General features: G+C 52.0%; 1 protein-coding gene across 1 annotated transcript in view; it reads left to right on the top strand.

Annotated features, from left to right (window-relative positions):
* Positions 1–1,888: 1,888 nt before the first annotated feature.
* Positions 1,889–18,352, top strand: part of CCDC33 (coiled-coil domain containing 33) — a 126,193-nt gene continuing 109,729 nt past the window's right edge. Inside the window, 4 exon segments of the mRNA XM_055555886.1 lie at positions 1,889–1,949; positions 2,760–3,059; positions 3,893–3,949; positions 3,952–4,188. Coding sequence (XP_055411861.1) covers positions 1,889–1,949; positions 2,760–3,059; positions 3,893–3,949; positions 3,952–4,188 — 655 coding nt within the window.

The following is an 18,352-nucleotide window of genomic DNA, read 5'->3' as shown; positions in this document are numbered from 1 at the left end:
CCTAGAGTAATCTCATTCATAGAGACAGAAAGTAGCCTGGTGCTTGCCAGAGGCTAGGGGAAGGGAAGTGGAAAGATGTTGTGTAATGGTGTAGAGTTTCAATTTTACAAGATGAAGAAAGCTCTGGAGCTTGGTTGCACAACAAAGTAAATATCCTTAACACTACTGAACTTGCACACTTAAAAACGGTCAAGATGGTCAGTTTTATCTTATGTATGTGTGCGTGTGTGCGTGCTAAGTCACTTCAGTCATGTCCGACTCTTTGCGACCCTATGGACCGTAGCCAACCAGGCTCCTCTGTCCATGGGATTCCCCAGGCAAGAATACTGCAGTGGGTTGCCATGCCCTCCTGCAGGGAATATTTCCAACCCAGGGATTATCCCAGGTCTCCTGCATTACAGGCAGATTCTTTACTGTCTGAGCCACCAGGAAAGCCCTGATATTACATATTATTTTATCACAAGTTAAAACCAAAAACAAAAAACAGTCACATATACACACCAAAACATGAGTTTTACCCAGAGACTAAGGAGGGGAGGGGAGGCTAGAAACGGGAGGGGTGGGGTGTCAGATGCAGAGGGCCCTCAAACTACACTATCGCTGACATAGTCATCTCAGATCCTCTGTGGAAAGTTGGAGGGAGGGAAAGAAGAGAGGAAGGGGAAAGAGGGAAGCACTGAGGAAGGGACTCAGGACAGTCCAAAGGACAGTGGTGTGCACGGGGCCGGCCTGCAGGAACAAGGGTCTGGGTGCAGTGCAGAGGTTTGTCCGAGGGCAGAAGAGACTGGTTCCCATCTTGTAACAGCTCTAAGGGTCACTTCAAACATGCAAGAGAAGAGGATCACTGAACCTCCAAAACTTCAGACCTAGAAGAAGCATACCATGGCTTATGGACTCAGGCTGGTTGGTCAGGCCCAGTTGTGGAGCCAAAGGTTTCTCAGTAACCTCTGCCAGCCAAAACGGCCAGACTGTGGCCTTTCCCAATATGACTTACAGAGTTTTAGACCACCAGAATTCATCTGGGAAGACTTATCCATCTGACTCCTACCCATTATACAGATTGGTTCACTGATACCCAGAGAGGGAAAGGAATCTGCCCACGATGACCTGCAAGTTAGGTGACTACATCTCTGGTCTTAGGAACCCTCTCTGTCTCAGTTTCCCCTTGGAGGAGCTGAAGAAACTGAATTTTAATCATTGCAGAGGAAGCCTACCACATACACCAGGGCCCTTAGCTGGACTGGCCAAACCATCTTTAGACTGTATGTGTTAGTCATGTCTGACTCTTTGTGACCCTCCATGGACTGTGGTCCACCAGGCTTCTCTGTCCATGGAATTCTTCAGGCAAGAATACTGGAGTGGGTTGCCATTCCCTTCTCCAGGGGATCTTCCTAACCAGGGATCAAACCCAGGTCTCCTGCATTGCAGGCAGATTCCTTACCATCTGAGCCACCAGGGAAGCCCACCTGTAGACTGGTTCTCTTATTTTTTGAGAATGATGCCTTCCAGTCAAGATGACTTCAAATGTATGCTTTTGGATGAAATCTATGCTGTCCATAAATCCACTCTTTAGTCTCAGAACTTTACTTCTAGAGTCTTAAGGTACAGAAGTCCTGAATAGTATGATTGAAATCCATGAGCCAGTCCCAGGACATGTTTAGTAGGGGGAAATGTAGATAGATTTAGAATCTCTAGGTTCAGATCTCAACTCTGCTTCTTACTAGCCACATTATCTGAGATTCTCTCAGCCTCAGATTCTTCATATGTAAGATGAGGGCAATTATATCTATCTCACAGAGCCATATAATGTCTGTACCTGTAGCTGCTCAATGAAGAACCACATAGTGTCTGGTACCCAGTAGCTGCTCAATGAAGAGCATCAGAAATGATGGGGATGATATTGGCTAAGGATGAGAATGATGATAGTGGTACCGAGGACGGTTGTACTGGTGGGGATGGTAGAGACGGTTCTTACTGAGGAGTGTTCAGAATCCCCCTCTCCCACTGGTATCAGCAAGACCCAGGGTGAGGAAGGATGGGTTCCAGCTTGACAATTCTTTGGTCAAGAATTGTGGCAAGCTCTGGGCTCTCTGTAAAGAGAAACTGTGCCCCATATTCTGTTTTGATTCAGAAGGTTAACAAACTGGTTCTAGAAACAGGTGTTAAGGGTATGTTCCCAGGGGACAGACACTTCCCTAACTCAAGATCTCCAAGGAATGAATAGGCATGTGGAAACAGGCTTTCCCGGAAATGGGAAGTCCTGATTACCCCATAGCCACATGCTCCCCACACAGGGATAAGTACTCCTTAACTCTGACCCTGCTCGAATTTTTCCATAGAACTTATCATCATCTAGCAGACATCACTGTTCACTTATTTTCTATATTTAGTGTTTACTTGGATCTGCCCCACCTCCCTCCCCAACTAGAAGATAAGCTTCAGGAGGGCAATAATCTTTGGCTCACTGCTACACTCTTGATGCTGAAAATAGTGCCTGGCACATAAGACATGCTCAATAAATATTTGTTGAATGAACAAACGGGAGGAATAATGAATGAATAAATGGGAGGAATCTACTGTTGCCTTTGTTCTCTGGGATAGGCCCAGCTTCCTAACTTGTTACCTGGGTTCTCCACAAACAAACAGAAAGGTGGGGTGTGGCCCTGAGTGCCCAGCATGTAGGTTTTTAGACTGGGCCCAGGTAGGGACTGTGGGTGGAAGGGGCCTGTGTTGAGCCCAGGGGTCAGTCCCCAGCACAGGCAAGGCCTTCAGGGGGCCTGAACCCCAGGTCCCTACATCCCTGCTGAAGAGTGAGGAAAAGACACTGGACCTGGAGTTCGAAGTCTTAAATGTGGAGTTTAATGAGGAGGGCAGGTATGACCTCCGGCTGTCAACTGAGAACCCCCTGCAGGCCTGCTCTGGGGCTGAGGTGCAGCTGCAGGCGATTGATGGGGACCCCCTCCCCACCTACTCTGCTGTCACTGATGTTGTTGAGCCGAAAGACCCTGGGCAGAACCTTACCCTCACCAGGAACAAATTAGTCTTTACTTTTCCTAAAGGTATGAAGTAAAGGTGGTGGCTGGGGAGGGACAGAGACCCTGCAAATCCTGCCCAGCCCCAGTCAGGGACTCCAGGGAGCCTCAAGGGAAACAGGAGGGGCAGGGGCAGAGCTCTAGACTGAACCCACAGCTCTGCTGGTGTGACTGATGCCAAAGCTGACCCTCTGTGATCCCCTGCCTCCTTTAGGGTAGCCTGGGGACGCTGATGCTGGTCAGGGTCAGATCAGGAAGGAATGAAAGGAAAGGTGAGGAATGGCTTTGTGAAACTGTAAGAGCTGAGCACACAGCAGGGATGGGGCCACTCCTGCTGGGCATCACGCTGAGTAGCCAGTGGACTGGGGCATGCGGGGTAGACGAAGAGATGGAGACCTGGGCCCCACCTTCTAGAAGATTCCAGCAATCAGGTAGAAAAGCAGAAATTTCAAATAAAGAATAGTTAAGTGATCTGGAAAGAGGAGAAAATCCATGCCTAGCTTGTGAGGCCATCCAAAGAAGCTTCCTGGAGGAGGAGGCAGTGAGGGAATGGGGAAACTAAGTTCCAGGCTTTCACGTGGTTGGAGATCAGGGTCAGGTTGATCTCCTCCCGGGGTGGCAGGACCCAGGATCATCTCACAGGCTAGGAGCCCTCGGCTCCCCACATGAGTAAAGGGAGGAGGCCACGGGTGGGGCCTGACAAAGGGTCATCCTCAAGAAACTCTTAGCCAAGCCTGGCTTCAATTCGAAGGCCAAGCCGCCCGGGTTTCTCAGGGGCCCTGCCTGTCATCCTCATCCCCTGGGGGAGGCAGAGAGAGAGATTCCAGAGTCCATCTCTGGGATCCACATTCCCTACCCAGGTTTCTGCAAGAATGATGGACAGCATGACGCATAATTGCATGTAGAGGCGCTGAGCCTGGGCAGGGCCTCGGGAAGGCGGCCCAGTGAGTGGTCGTGGCCATCTTCCCCATCTACCCACTCCAGACCAGCCCCGTATGAATCGCTCCGCGCGGGGACTTGTACTGCTACTGTGGCAACCCGGCTCTGCTCCAAGCCGGTGCAGACCCCACGGCCCGCCACTGAGGGGACCTGGCTTACAGGGTGGCCTTCTACGTGCACCCCGCCCCTCAGCCTCCTGCCACAAACTGCCATCCTGGTGCCAGCCAGCTGGAACCAATGTCACCGTACACAGAGCCCCAGCTGCCCAGGCTGCAGGTAGGTGCCCATCAGGTTCTAGCATCACTGCTCCCCTAGTTAGAAAACCCTGTGTCTCTGATGAGCCTGGCTGCCCCACAGTCCTTCACTGAGCAGAACAGCAGAACTTCCCCAGGTTGCCTCATTGGATTCTGAAGAACAAGCAGTCTGAGGGTGGAACGGGGAGTTCCAGTCTGAAGTGGGAGACAGAATGGAGCAAACAAAGGCTGCACAGATCAAGGACGTCACTGGGTGGGGTTTTTTGCCCAGTGGGTGAGTGTCCCCAGAGACACGTCATTCCTCAAACTCACTCTCCCATGTTCTCACCGGGTTTCAAGGAAGACCTGGAGTGACCAGGAGACAGAAGTCTCTCTTTTCCCTCCCTCAACCCCATCTAGCTTCCTCCACAACCAGGCGGGACTCAGCCCTAAACTGGGACCCTGGCAGCCTCAGGCCCAGGTGAGAGGATCTAGCTCTTGTCCAAGCTAAGGAGGATTCATTCCCCAATGTGGTAGTGTTCTGCAACCAGACAGCGTATCTGGTGGGCCTCGCAGCCAGTACAGATAGAGGCTAGTAGAGCAAGCAGCCCATTTCACAGGTGGAGAAACTGAGGCTCATCCCCCAAGGATGCTTGATTCCATCTAATGCCAGCCACATTTCCTGGGGACCTTAGTGCACACTAGCGCATGGGATCCAAAGCTGGGTCAAACCCTGAGTTCAAGTTGCCACCTGGCTTGAAGACAGCCTGGCACAATGTGGGGATCCTATGGGCACAGAAGTTATGTGCTGGGAGGAGAGGTCTGATGAGGGAGTGTGCAGGTCTGAATCTGAAGCCTAGGAAAGGCTTTTCAAAAGAGATGTCATTCGAGGTGAATCCTTCATTCATTCAGGCTTCCCTGATAGCTTAGTTGGTAAAGAATCCACCTGCAATGCAGGAGACCCCCATTCGATTCCTGGGTTGGAAATATCCGCTGGAGAAGGAGGCTACCCACTCCAGTATTCTTGGGCTTCCCTTGTGGCTCAGTTGGTAAAGTATCTGCCTGCAATACCAGAGACCTGGGTTCGATCCCTGGGTTGGGAAGATCCCCTGGGAGAAGGGAAAGGCTACCCACTCCAGTATTCTGGCCTGGAGAATTCCATGGACTGTATAGTCCATGGGGTCACAAAGACTTGGACACAACTGAGCCACTTTGACTTTCACTTTCATTCATTCATTCATTCATTCCCTCATTGATCCATTCATTCATCCATCAAACATTTGTTAAGTATTGACTCTCTCAGATTCCATGCTAGGTGAATAAGATTTAGGAATGGTAATTGTGGGCTTTGAGGAGTATATTCCAAGGAGGAGTGACCAGAATAAGCTGACTGAGAAAGAAAGGGTTTGTCTGGCAGAAGAAATGAGCTGAGGTTGAAACCAGAAGTTTACAACCAAAGGTGCCTGGCTCTCCTGCAGTGCCTCCATCCCATGATGCACTGGTCTGAAGTGGAGCCCAGGGTGGTGGGCTCAGTTGGGCTGGGAGAAGGCCGATGGATGGGAGAAAGTGGAAGGAAGAGTGACAAAAGAGCTAGATGGATATTCAGGTCAGGAGGCAATGGGGAGCCACCAGAGGGGTTTGTGCAGAAGAAAGACAATCTGATCTGTGGTTTAGCCAGAGTAATCTGGCAGAATGTGCCTGGACAACTGGAAGAATGGACCAGGGACCAGGGACCGATTTCTCTTGTCCAGGTCTCAGTTTGTTACCTGGACTGCTTTGGCCTCTGTTTGTTTATTCGTTAGTCAGTCAATCAGCAAATACTGTTGATCACCTACTGTATGCCCAGCTCTGAGCTGGGTGCTGAGGGTACTGTGGTGAGCTTGGTAATAAAATAGATAAGGCCTGGATTCCTACATGTTCTAGAGTTTGTCACAGGACAAGATAACGCAAAAGCTCAGAGCTCAGGGAGAAGCAGTCCCATGCTGTCTAGGTCCTTGTGTGCCCTGACCACCTGATCCAGGGGCCACGTGGACAGTTTTTGTGCAGGCTGCTCCTCTGAATACCTCTGAGGGAGGGTGGGACTCCTGCAGGGAAGGGGGGCTGGGAGATGGCTGAGCCAGCCGCTGCAGCTCTAATTTCTGTTATTTAATGCCATCATCTCCCTGCCGTTCTCCCTCTTAAAGTGTCAGATGTCTGCTTCTACCAAGACAAGAAAATGGCTTTCAAGGGAGAGGAAAATCACTTCCCTCCTAGGGGAGGGGTCAGCCATCACAACCCTGACAACAGGGCCAGGAAGCCAGTGGGGGGAACAGACAACGGAGAGGCGTCCTCCAGAGGAGAGAAGGGCTGTCTCAACTCAGGCAAACTCACCCAGCCATTCAGCATGAGAAAGGGGGGTACCTTTCTGGCATCTTTGGAGGCTCAGAGACACAACTGGTGGGACAGAGCATGACCAGGCACTCAGGGAGGGGTGGGCTTGCAGGCGGTCGTCTGGACCTGTGGGCAGCTCCTTGGGGAAGTGGATCAGGCCTAGAACCACAGGGAGGGAAACCATCCTCTCTCCCCTCCTTGCAGATAGGGAAAACGAAGCCCAGGAGGGAAAGACTTAACCCAGCTCTCTTTGATTCTCAGATGAAGAGGAAGAGAAAGCAATCTAGAGGGATTGAGGGTGGCAAGAAGAAAAGACAGTGAGCAGGGGGGAAGAAGAGGAGAGGAGGGAATTGCATTCTCGAATTCAGCCCAACATCAGCAATATTCAGTTCAAGGCCAGGAATGGATTTCTAGGCTCCAGATGCTCATGGATAGACCCAAGGCCATTTCCTTCAGGAAGACTTTCGTGCATTAATTTTGTTCCTTCCAAACTAGCCTCTGTCCTGTCTACTCAGTTATTTCAGTCATTCAGTCTATTCAATTGAGAACTTTATTATAAACTCACAAGTTCTTCTCCAACTTGTGTGTCAGGTTTTTTTTTTAAGCCAGAACTGATGATGGTCAGAGATTGAGAGATGGGGTAAGGGTGGAGCAAGGGGCAGAGGGCAGGGGATTAGGAATGCCAAGATCAAGAAAGAGTAAGGGGCGGGAGGCAGGGCTCACTGTGAAGCTGCAGTGACTGACTTTGAATCACTTTGCTTCTCAGCCACAGTCCACAGGTTACATAGCCCTAAATGGCCATGCCAGTGCTAGTCACAGGTTTCCAGAAATCCTGGAGACTCTGCTGGGACAATCCATTCCCCTAAAATAACACCTTTTCTTCAGTCCTCAAGTTACCTCCTCTGTGTGTGGGGAGCTGGGAAAGGGGTGGGGGTAGGGGGTGTGGGGGTTGGTGGTAGGGAGGGCTTACCTCCCTGAGTATTTCCTGTGTGTACGGCCAGGCCACAGACCCCAGACCCTCGGGGCCCGACCCACGAATTGGGGGACCAGGACGTGCAGGCAGTGGCTGCAGAGGAAAGATTACCGCGCACAGGAGGGAACCAGCTCCAGGCTTCCTGCCAGATGCAAGGGGTGCTCCGGCGGTTTCCTTTCCAGGCAGAGCTCCTCCAGACTCATCCTGTCCCTGACGCTGCCTCCTTCACCTCCTGGTTGGTTTGAGACCATGAGGCTGTACCACCCCAGCAGTCCCAAGGCCCTTTCTCCCCAGGGCAAGAGAGAGTTGATCTGAGCAGAATGCAGGTGGCCTGTCCAGTGCAGGGCAGAGTAAGGTACCCAAGGATGAGGGGAGCAGCAAGTGTTAAGCCGCTCAGTGTCTGACTCTTTGCAACTCCATGGACTGTAGTCCGCCAGGCTCCTCTGTCTGTAGAATTCTCCAGGCAAGAATACTGGAGTGGGCAGCCATTCCCTTCTCCAGGGGATCTTCCCAACCCAGGGATAGAACCTGGATCTCCTGCATTCCAGGCAGATTCTTTACCGTCTGAGCCACCAGGGAAGGACAGAAAGAGGAACAAGGTGCAAGCCAAATCTGGCTGCTGAGCCCTTGTGGGGGACTCCTGCTCAACTCCTTTAAGGGCACAAGAGGCCTCTTGGGAAATAAGGGCTGGGGGAAATGGGGTGTGGGGGATGGGGGTGGGGGTGGGGAGGAGGCCACCGCAGCTTTGGGCCGGGAGCTGCAGGGCCCTCAGGGGCCGCGGGCCCTCCTCGCACCTCACTCACCTCTCTAAGAGATCCTGAAGGTGTAAGGACAATCTCCTGAGAGCCAGGCGGAGCTATTTAAGAGGGAAACTGTGGCCTGGAAATTCCCCGTGATGAAATTTCTGGAAACATGAACTTGAAAATTCCTTGCTGCGGCTCTGTGAGCCATCCTGGGGGCTCCCGCACGCTAGGCCCTGGAGCTTCCTCCCACGCAGGGGTGGGAGCGAGAATGGGAGCGGGAGGCTGGGGAGGTGTGTTCCCTCCCCTCACTTTTACCTCTTGCAAACAATCGCAGTTTTGTTTCAAGGAAATGATTCTGTTCCCGAGGAGCCTTTTAAATGATGCTTTCAAGGGTCTTTTTTTTTTTTTTTTTAATTCTTTCCATTTAAAACTTTTTTTTTTTTTTGCCCTGGAGGGGAAAAAAAGAAAGGAGAAAAAGCTAATAAAGCAATCACCAAATGCTGAGCACCTGGCTCTAAGCCTGAGGATTCTGGTTGTAGCTTTGGCACCAACAGGCTGGGGGGCTTTCATTAAAAAGAAGCGGAGGGGAACGAGTCAGTGGCCCGATCCGCTTGCCTGCCGCCGGCTGTCCGTCTGGGCGTCTGTCTCCCTTTGTTCCCGCCGTCCTCCCCTCCCCCACCCCGTCTCGGATTCTCTCCATCCCCTTCGGCTCGCAGTTCGGGCTGGGTCTCCAGCCCCGAACACTTCCAACCCCAGGCATCCTTCTGCCTTCGGGCCAGCGCACTCCAGGCCTTCACTCTCTTTCCCTTTCTGCTCCGCTTTTCAATTTATTCTGCCTTTTATTGCTCGCTATTGCAGAGACTATTGCCCTGGAGACAGGAATGGTTCCAGTAGTGAAAAGCACACTTGGTGGATTTCATTAACATTCCTGCCCGGTTCGTCTGGGGTGGGGGCGGGGAGCTGACCCGGGAGGGCAGCTGGGTGCCTCTTTGCTCCCACCCCTACACCTCAGTGCCAGGCCTTTAGGGTCAGCGGCCTCTGCCCGACTGTACCCAGTCTTGTGGTGGAAGGGGAGGGCCCATAACCCATTTCACAGGTGGGGAAACCGAGGCTTGGACTGCTACTAACAAGATGGGAAGGGTGAGAACAGGTTAGATCAGGACTGCCAGCCCCCTCCCCAGCTAATGCCCCAGTTCCTCGGTATTGGGGGCCCCATGTCACCCTCCCCCTCCCTTCCTGTGCTCCATCACGTGACAGAGGCTGTGCGCAGGTCAGCTCCTCCTTGCAAATGAGGCAGTTTTATGGGCTTTAGAAAAACACTCCAATTGTTCCCTCAATTACCCTGAGCGGATTGAATATATTAATCTCTCTCTTAACTCGAGTGAGAGACTCGGCTGCTGCCCCTCCCCCAGCCACCAGCATCCCTTCACCGCACGTGCCAGGGAGTGACTCCCAATCCCTGCTCCCCTGGCCTGGGCCCCTGAGCAGGTCAGCCTGGGTCCAGGCAGCATACTTCTGCTGTGCCTAACACACACACACACACACACACACACACACACGTGTGCACATGTGCACACTCACACATGCACACACTCATAGACACACACACACACTCATACACAGACACACGCGGCTGCTTTACATTTCTCTCTCAATTCGTATTGATTTTCTCCTTTGCCTCTATTTGGAAGAATCTTTTCCTTGTGTAAAGTTGATCAAGGGGCCGAGGCGGGCGAGAGGGGAATGTGGGCAGCTCCCCCTTCTGCTCCTGTGACAACTGCCTCCAGCTTAAACACACTCTGCCCCAGGCAGCCGAGCTCCGTTAAAAGCTACCTGAGGTTTCCCTTTGTAGCTCGATTTTCTTTTATTTCTGGGGAACAAAGACTCTGTCAAGGCGTTCCCAGAGAGCGCTGTCACCCATGCAGGGAAGGGTGTAGACCCATCACCAGTCACCCAGGTGGAGAGGCCAGGCTGGTAGGAGAGGCGGGGCTGGCCCTGGCCGGCCCCAGGGAGGATGGGGGTGAGGGACATGGCCAGTCCCCCCTCAGGAAGAGAAAGGCTCTTGGCTATTTGTACCACAATGACCCTGCCAGCTGCCTTCTGTCCCCTCGTGCTCCTGGGTGGCACTGAAAGATTTTCTGCCCATGGGGGTCTCTGAAGGGCCTCAAATGTCCCTGAGTAAGACCTAAAAATATGTTACCGGGGTGGGGGGGGGGTTTGGGGGTGGGTCCCATATTTAGGTCCTTGCCCAAGCTGGTCTCTTCTCTCCCCTGGCTGATTTCCATGTCTCTGTATATGCCTCTGGAGTCGGTGCCTGAAGCTCAGAGGAGTGGGGTACAGGAGAGGTTTGGGGTCCAGCCACCTTGCAGTGAGAGGCAGGCATAGTGGGGTCAGGTGGATCTGCGTTCAGGTCAGTCTCTGGCATTTATGTAGTAGCTGGGTGACCCTGTGCAGGTTGTATAACTTCCCTCAGCCTCCATTTTCACATCTGTAAAACGGGGTGGGGCCATTCCAGTGCCCTCTATTGCTGGGAAATTAAATGACCTAGTATATGGTCAGCTTTGCCATGCAGGCAGGGTTTAATAAATGCTCTCCTAGTCACGAGTTAGGATGTCTGGGCAAAGCAGATGGGTCTGAAATGGCCTCAGTTTCTGCATCTAGGAAAGCGGGTAGCTCTTTCATGCCTAGCTGGTCTTCCAAGGGGAGGGCATTGGGATCTTGTGAACCCCACTGTCTATGGGACCCGGGTACCAAGTTTCCAGGTGGAGGAGGCTGGATCAGCCTGGGTGCTGGTCTGCGAAGAAACTCCATTAGCAGATTGCTGTATCCGAGCACACCAGATGGCCCTGCTGCCCAGCCCCCATCACTGCCTTCCCTCACCCCAGCCAGGGGCTGTCGCTGACTCACACCTCCTAGAAGCTGTGTGTGTGTGTGTGTGTGTGTGTGTGTGTGTGTGTGAATGTGTGAAATATGTGGGGTGAGGGGGAGATGGAGGGGAAGGGAGTACCTGGCTCTGATGTCCTCCCAGCCAGCCCAGGCCCAGCTGCTGATGGGTTCCAGAGTGGGAGTGAGGGGGGCTGTGATTGCCTTCTCATCTCCAGAAATTGCCTTCATGGGAAAGGAGGAAGGAGGGGCAGGAGGGCGCAGTTGTCGTGACCTTTTAAGGTCATCTTCCTCTTCTCTCCTTCACTCACACCCTTGGAAAGTGGAGGCTCCCCCAACAGACACTCTGGAACACAGCCACTCTCACAGATGAGCAGACACACAAGGACATGCACATGTTGAATATTCACAGACCCACCACATCCTGAACATGAAGAGACCCCACCCCCACCCCGACATCACAATGATAAACTCACACCAGCTCACTGATGGACGTATTTGGGGCACACCCCCTCCCACACAAACACAGGCCCACGCCTCCTTGAGGACCTTCTGGCTTTATCTTGGTAGGAATTCTCCAAGTGTAGCCGCTACCAGATGAGAAAGAGGCTTTGGGGATACAACATGTGTGATGTAAGAGGTGAAATTAAAACCCTGTGTGAAACCATCTTTAACAACTGGTCTTTGATGAAACAGCGGGTTGAGGAGGGCAGGAGAGAAAGAAAGCTGACAGTGCCCAGTTGGCCTGCCCTGGCCCTGGTGAGGGCCTGGCCCGTCAGGAGTCAGCCAAGAAACCCCAACCTGGATTCCGAGCTGGTACTGCAGAGTCCCTGGGCTAGGAGCAGCTGAGGCCAGCAGGATGGATGGAGGATGAGTGGAGGACATCCTTTCTCCCATCCTTTCTCCCATCCCTGTCCTTGGATCCAATGGTCCAACCTCCTTTAGCCCACAGTGGTCCTCTGTCCATCCAGCCATCCATCCATCCACTCCCCCAGCAGTAAGCAAGGTAGCTGATCTCTCAGCCCTTAGGGAGCTGCCAGGCTATGTGGGGAGAAGAGATAGGAGAAGTTGGAAGATCATGACCTAAGAAGCACACTCTGAGGGCTGCTGGAGCTTGGGGAAGAAGGGATGGGCTTGAGTTGGGTGGTCATCATGGACTCAGTCTGCTGTAGGAAAGCCAGTTCTGACTGGGAATCAAAAGACCTTGGTTTAGGATTCCATTTTGAGGTTGCTTAAGAGCTGTATTGTTGTTCTGTTGCTAAGTCATGTCTGACTCTTTGCAACCCCATGGACTGCAGGCATGCCAGGCTTCCCTGTCCTTCACCATCGCCCGGAGCTTGCTCAGACTCATGTCCATTGAGTCAGTGATGCCATCCAACCATCTCATACTCTGTCATCCCTTTCTCCTCCTGCCTTCAATCTTTCCCAGCATCAGGGTCTTTTCCAATGAGTCAGCTTTTCGCATCAGGTGGCCAAAGTATTGGAGCTTCAGCTTCAGCATCACTCCTTCCAGTGAATATTCATGGTTGATTTCCTTTAGGATTGACTGGTTTGATCTCCTTGCTGTCCAAGGGACTCTCAAGAGTCTTCTCCAGCACCACAGTTTGAAAGCATAAATTCTTCGTCACTCAGCCTTCTTTATGGTCCACCTCTCATATCTCTACATGACTACTGGAAAAACCATATCTATAAGAGCTGTATGACTTCAAGCAAATCACTTACTTCCCTGGGCCTCAAGTTCTTCATCTTAGATGAGGAAGAAGGTGGGAAATTTCTTGGTTCATTATAATCCACCTCACAAATGTCAGGGGGTGGGGCATCTAATCCCTGCCTCAAAGAATGGGTGATTCCAGTAGGGACTGAAGAAAGTGGTTTTCAAGTGGAGAGGACAGGGTGAGCAAAAGTGTGGGAGCCAGAACACGGAGGTGTGTGAAGGAACAGCAAGCAGGGGGAAAGGATGGAGTGGAGTGACCATGCGTGTGGGAATGAGGAGTGGCAGGGCATACCGAGGCAAGGGAGGGTGGGCACCGACTCCAGGCCTCTGAGCCCTCTGCTGTCACATTTGCCCAGGCTGCTTGGATCCAGGCTGGCAAATGCAAAGGGCTCAAAGTCCATTAGAGCATTGCATGGATCTTGGGAGGTGGGCAGGGTAGCCTTGATAATGTTCATTTCCTGGAGCAAGAAACTGAGTCCTTAGGAAGTAAGCCACTTAGCCAAGGCTTCCTACTGACTCAAAAGTAAAGTCAGGCTGGAATCGCAGTCTCCACGATATGTTTTGTTTTTTCTGATACAGTAATAGCACAGAGGTGGGAATGAGCTCCTGTGTTCTTTCCCAGGGAGACTCATTCTTCAGTGGGCTTTCTAGACAACGTGACGGGATCATGGGCAAGCATTTGGAGGAAGAGATTTCTTCCCTGTCGCCCCATATCCTACCACAACCAGTCAAGACAGATTACTCAGGGTTATGCTGACCCTGACAGCAAGTGCTCATTGTGCCGGATGGTTTGGGAGCCGGACTGGGGAGGAGGTTGGGGCAGTCAGTGACTCAGAGTCCCCAGGCAAACTCCCTAGACTGCAGGAGTTGGCTGAGGACACTTAGAAAAAAGTGTTGCATAAATAGCCCCAGCACAGAATTAAGCCCTTTCCCACCCTATCTGAGGAGTGAGAGTGAGTTACAGCCAAGAAGATGCTGTGCATAAACATCAACTTTGGGTTCCCATATGAATTCAGATCCCTGCTCTGTCTTGTATTACGTGTTTCTGATGAAGTCACTTCACTTCTCTGACTCTCTGTTTTCTCCTCTGTAATATGGGGATAATAATGTCTACTTTGCAGTGTAACTATGAAGATTAAATAATATGTTAGCCTGACTGCAGTCCAGGAGTCCTCCCTGGAGGAGAGGGGCTTCCACATAGATTCCAGTTCCAATACAGATAAACTGGAATACACCCCTGGAAGGATACAGCCTCGGAGGCAGGAGTGGGCCACACATCAGCACCCCTACTGTCCCTGTAGGGAGGTGCATCAACTCTCATGCAAGAATTATCTGTTAAGCCCTGATTCTGCTCTAGGCCTGGCCTCTCAGAGCTCTCAGGGAGATGAGACCCCACAGAGACCAGAGCAGTCATGGGGATGGGAGGAGAAGCTGCTGGGCCTACCCTAGGTGTGGGGTGAATGTTCTTTAATCCCTGCACTGCCACTTTCCAGCTATGGGAAGCTGCCCCCTCTTTCTACATCTATAAAATGGGAATAATGACGATAGTTCCTGGACAGAATCATTGAATTGAATAAGTAGTAAATTTAATTGGGAGACTAGGTTTAACATGAATACACACCATGTGTAAACTATTTAGTGGGAAGCTGGTATACAGCACAGGGAGCTCAGCTCAGTGCTCTGGATGACCTAGAGGGGTGGGATGGGGGTATGGGAGATCCAAGAGGGAGGGGGTATGTGTATACATCTGTGTATGTGGACAGCTGATTCACTTCATTGTACAGCAGAAACTAACACAACATTGTAAAGCAATTATACTCCAATTTCTAAAACTATGGACAAGAAAATAAATATACTAAATGCTTAGAAAACTTAACTGATGATTATTATGCCAAGTGAATGGCAACTTGCCAGATAAGCAGGGGTTGGATGGCTACATTCTAGGCAGAGGGAACAGCCTCTGCAAAAGCCCAGAGGCTGGAGAGGGCATGGGTTCTTTGAGGATCTCAGGGAGGTAAGTGGTGGTGGATGGGGACAGGTAAGGGACCAGGCCTTGCGAACACACGTAGGAGGGAGCGAATTGAGTCGGCCCCACCCCACACCCCAGCAGCAAGCCTGCCCTTGTCACTGTTGGGAGGTGGTGGAGGCTGGGTAGAGCTGAGACCCTCGGGTGGGGCTAGGGGGTGGATATTATTTTAATCTTCCTCTTAAAGCATAATTGCTTTTTGTCAGTGGGTGTTCTGGGAGGCGCCTCCCCACGAGATTGCTTTCCAGGCTCCTCTCCTCCAGGAGACAGGCAGGGCTGGGCCAGCTCTGCGCTACTTTAATACGCTGCAAATGCGATTTCATGGCCGCAAATGAGATTAGGGCCAGAGGCTCTGCTTTCTGGTAGAGACAGTGGGCAGGCAGTGTGGGTCAGGGGCTGGTGCTGAGCACGGAATGAGGTGGAGGGAACCAAGGGATCCAAGCAGTTGAAGCCTGAATAAGCAGTTTCTTGTAACTGGAGCTCCCTGGACCTGCTGGCTCGTTCCAGCTGCAGAGTAGGCCCTGAAGCCCTGTCCTGGGAGTGGGGGTGCTCTGGGCTGTCTCCCCCAAACTCTCCACAAGCGCTGCATTAAGGTAGAGGGCTGTGATGACAAATGCTGGCTTTACAGCTATATGGCTTGGGTCTAAGCTTGGCTCCTCAGCACCTGCTACTGCCTCTGTTTTTTCATCTGCAAAAGGGGTTTACAGTTGTACTGACCTCACACCAGCTGTGAGCACTGAGTGAACGTGTACAAAATGCGTAGACAAGCGCCTGGCACACGCATCTTGTGAGGTGTGTGCTAAGTCGCTTCAGTTGTGTTTGACTGTTTGCACCCCCATGGGCTGTAGCCCACCAGGCTCCTTGGTCCATGGAGTTCTCCAGGCAAGAATACTGAAGTGGATTATCATTTCCTCCTCCAGGGATCTTCCCAACCCAGGGACTGATCTTATGTCTCCTGGAGGTGGGTTCTTTACCACTAGTGCCACCTGGGAAGCCTGCTTATGAGGTTCACACTGCAAATATTCATGCTCTAGTAGGGGAAAAAGGCCCCTGAGGGCTTGCTCTCTGGAAGAGAGAGGGCTATTTGGGAAGCAGGCATCACTATCCCAGCTGAAGTGGGGGCATCTGGAGAACTGGCAGGGAGGAAGAAAGCCTCTATTCTTAACATCTTCCCTCACTCATTCAATGAGCACCCACCTGGAACCCATCCTTTACCCGGCAACAGCCTGGGCCTTGGGGACAGGGCATTACCAGGCACAGTCTCTGCCCTCAGAGACAGAAAAGTCAATAGTGGGTCATGAGCCAGGCCAGGGGGAGGCCCAGGGACTGTGGGTCTGATGCCCCTGCGTGGAGTTGGGGGCTATGGGGAGAAGGCGTCGGGGAAGATTTGCTGGATGTTATTGCATTTGTGTCTTGAAGAAATATCATGAGTTATTCAAGCTGGTAGACGGAGGACAATCCAGCCAGAGCTTAGGTGAAAGGCAGAAGGCTGAAGAGACCAGTGCCCATTCGGGAGACCTCAGGTATGCAGCGTGGCCGGAGTGTGGATGTGAGGCAGGGATTGGCTGTGATGAAGCTGGAGGGCCTGGGGTGAGCAGACCGGGAGACTCCTGAGTCAGCACCTCTCCTGAGAGTAATGGGGAAGTGTTTATCGAAGCAGAGGAGGGGCATGGTCAGATTTCTGTGTGGGAAGAGGAGGGGTGAGGGAGCCGGTTGAGCCTGCTGCCACCTCCACCCACTGCTCTGTCCTGAGTGGACCCTTTGGCAGGGTCCCTCTTCCACCCCTTCTGACAGAAGGGAATGGCAGGAGGCCTTTCCTGCTTACCCCTTTATTCAGTCCTTTGTTAACAAGTTATTGATTTTTCCCAGGAAAAATGCCCAAAAGCCACATTGCATCTTTAACAAAGTGATTCACAGCGTGATGATGGGACCGGGGCTGCCCCAAACAAGAGCTCTGGTTACCAAACGCCGAGAGGACTCCTTCGATGCAGCGATCAATAAACGTGCCCGCTGAGCTCAGGGATGAGGAGTCGGTGTCAGTCAACAAGGAGAACAGCACACCCATAACAATCATTGCAAGTCTCCCATTGCAGAGCTGTGGCTGCAGGGGCTCCAGATTGGCACAGATTGGCATAAACCTGAGGGAAGCTTGTTTCTGGGCTGTCTGCCATGTGCCAGGTGTCCATTCTCTCACCTGATCCTCACCGCACCCCTACAAGGTAGATTATCCTTACTGTTTCGCAGATGAGGAAGGGAGGCCCAAGGGAGTCAGAAGTGAAGTGAAGTGTCAGTCATTCAGTTGTGTCCAATTCTATGCAACCCCATGAACTGCACCCCACTAGGCTCCTCCATCCATGGAATTTCCCAGGCAAGAATACTGGATTAGGTAGCCATTCCCTTCTCCAAGGGATCTTCCTGATCTAGGGATCAAAGCCAGGTCTCCCGCATTGCGGGCAGACTCTTTACCATCTGAGCCACCAGGGAAGCCTGATAAGACAGTCAGAGGACTTGCCCAAGCACTTGCCACGGGGCCTGGAGAAGGCAGGGTTAAAGCTTCACCTGGCAGATTTCAAGCCTATTGGTAGCGTTCTTTGCTGCCCAGTGTGGTGGGGCTGGGCCAGTCTGGTCAGGCCTGAAGGATGGAAACGGGATGCAGGACAGGATTAAGACTGTCAAGTACTCCATGACAAAATGTGGAGGCACATGCATTATGCCCAGCTGCCATTGACTGAGCAGATCCAGGTCACCTCCGCACAGTTGAGCACCAGAGGAAGGTCAGAAGGGGAGCCCCCCAGTGCCTCCAGGATCCACCGCCCAGTCAGCAGGCGAGCCACACTGAAGGGACATAGCTGGAGCTGGGAGCAAGCTTCCATCAGTGATCCCAGGCGTGGCCTCTGGACACTGGGACCCTGTCACACAGCCCTGCCACCCATTTGTGCTAGACAGAATGGGCTCCTCTGGGCACCCAGCTACTGCCCTGGCTTACAGGGGCCTGGCCCACCTTGCCCAGCTAAGCCTCCCGGGTGCTCCACCTCCCTCTCCTTTGACTCTGGTGTCTGCAGGTGGCACGCTGTCACAGAGCATCTCTCTGGACCCATTCAAAAAGTCAGGTGTTTCCATCTCTGAACTTCACCTGTTTCTTTTTCTAATTTATTTTTTACTGAAGTATAATTGAATTACAATGTTGTGTTAATTACTTCTGTACAACAAAGTGAATCAGTTATCATATATATATATATATATACACACACACACACTCTTTTCCATATTCTTTTTTGTTCTGGTTTATCACAGGATATTAAACATAATTCCTCGTACTGTACTATATTCTTGCCTGGGAAATCCAGAGGCGCCTAGCAGGCTACAGTCCATAGGGTCGCAAAAGAGGCGGACACAACAGCAGCTCAACAACAACTATAGAGTAGGACCTTGCTGTTTA

Source organism: Bubalus kerabau, chromosome 19 (assembly GCF_029407905.1).
Source record: "Bubalus kerabau isolate K-KA32 ecotype Philippines breed swamp buffalo chromosome 19, PCC_UOA_SB_1v2, whole genome shotgun sequence".
Taxonomy (NCBI): Eukaryota; Metazoa; Chordata; class Mammalia; order Artiodactyla; family Bovidae; genus Bubalus; species Bubalus kerabau.
This window is presented reverse-complemented; position numbering and strand designations above follow the sequence as displayed.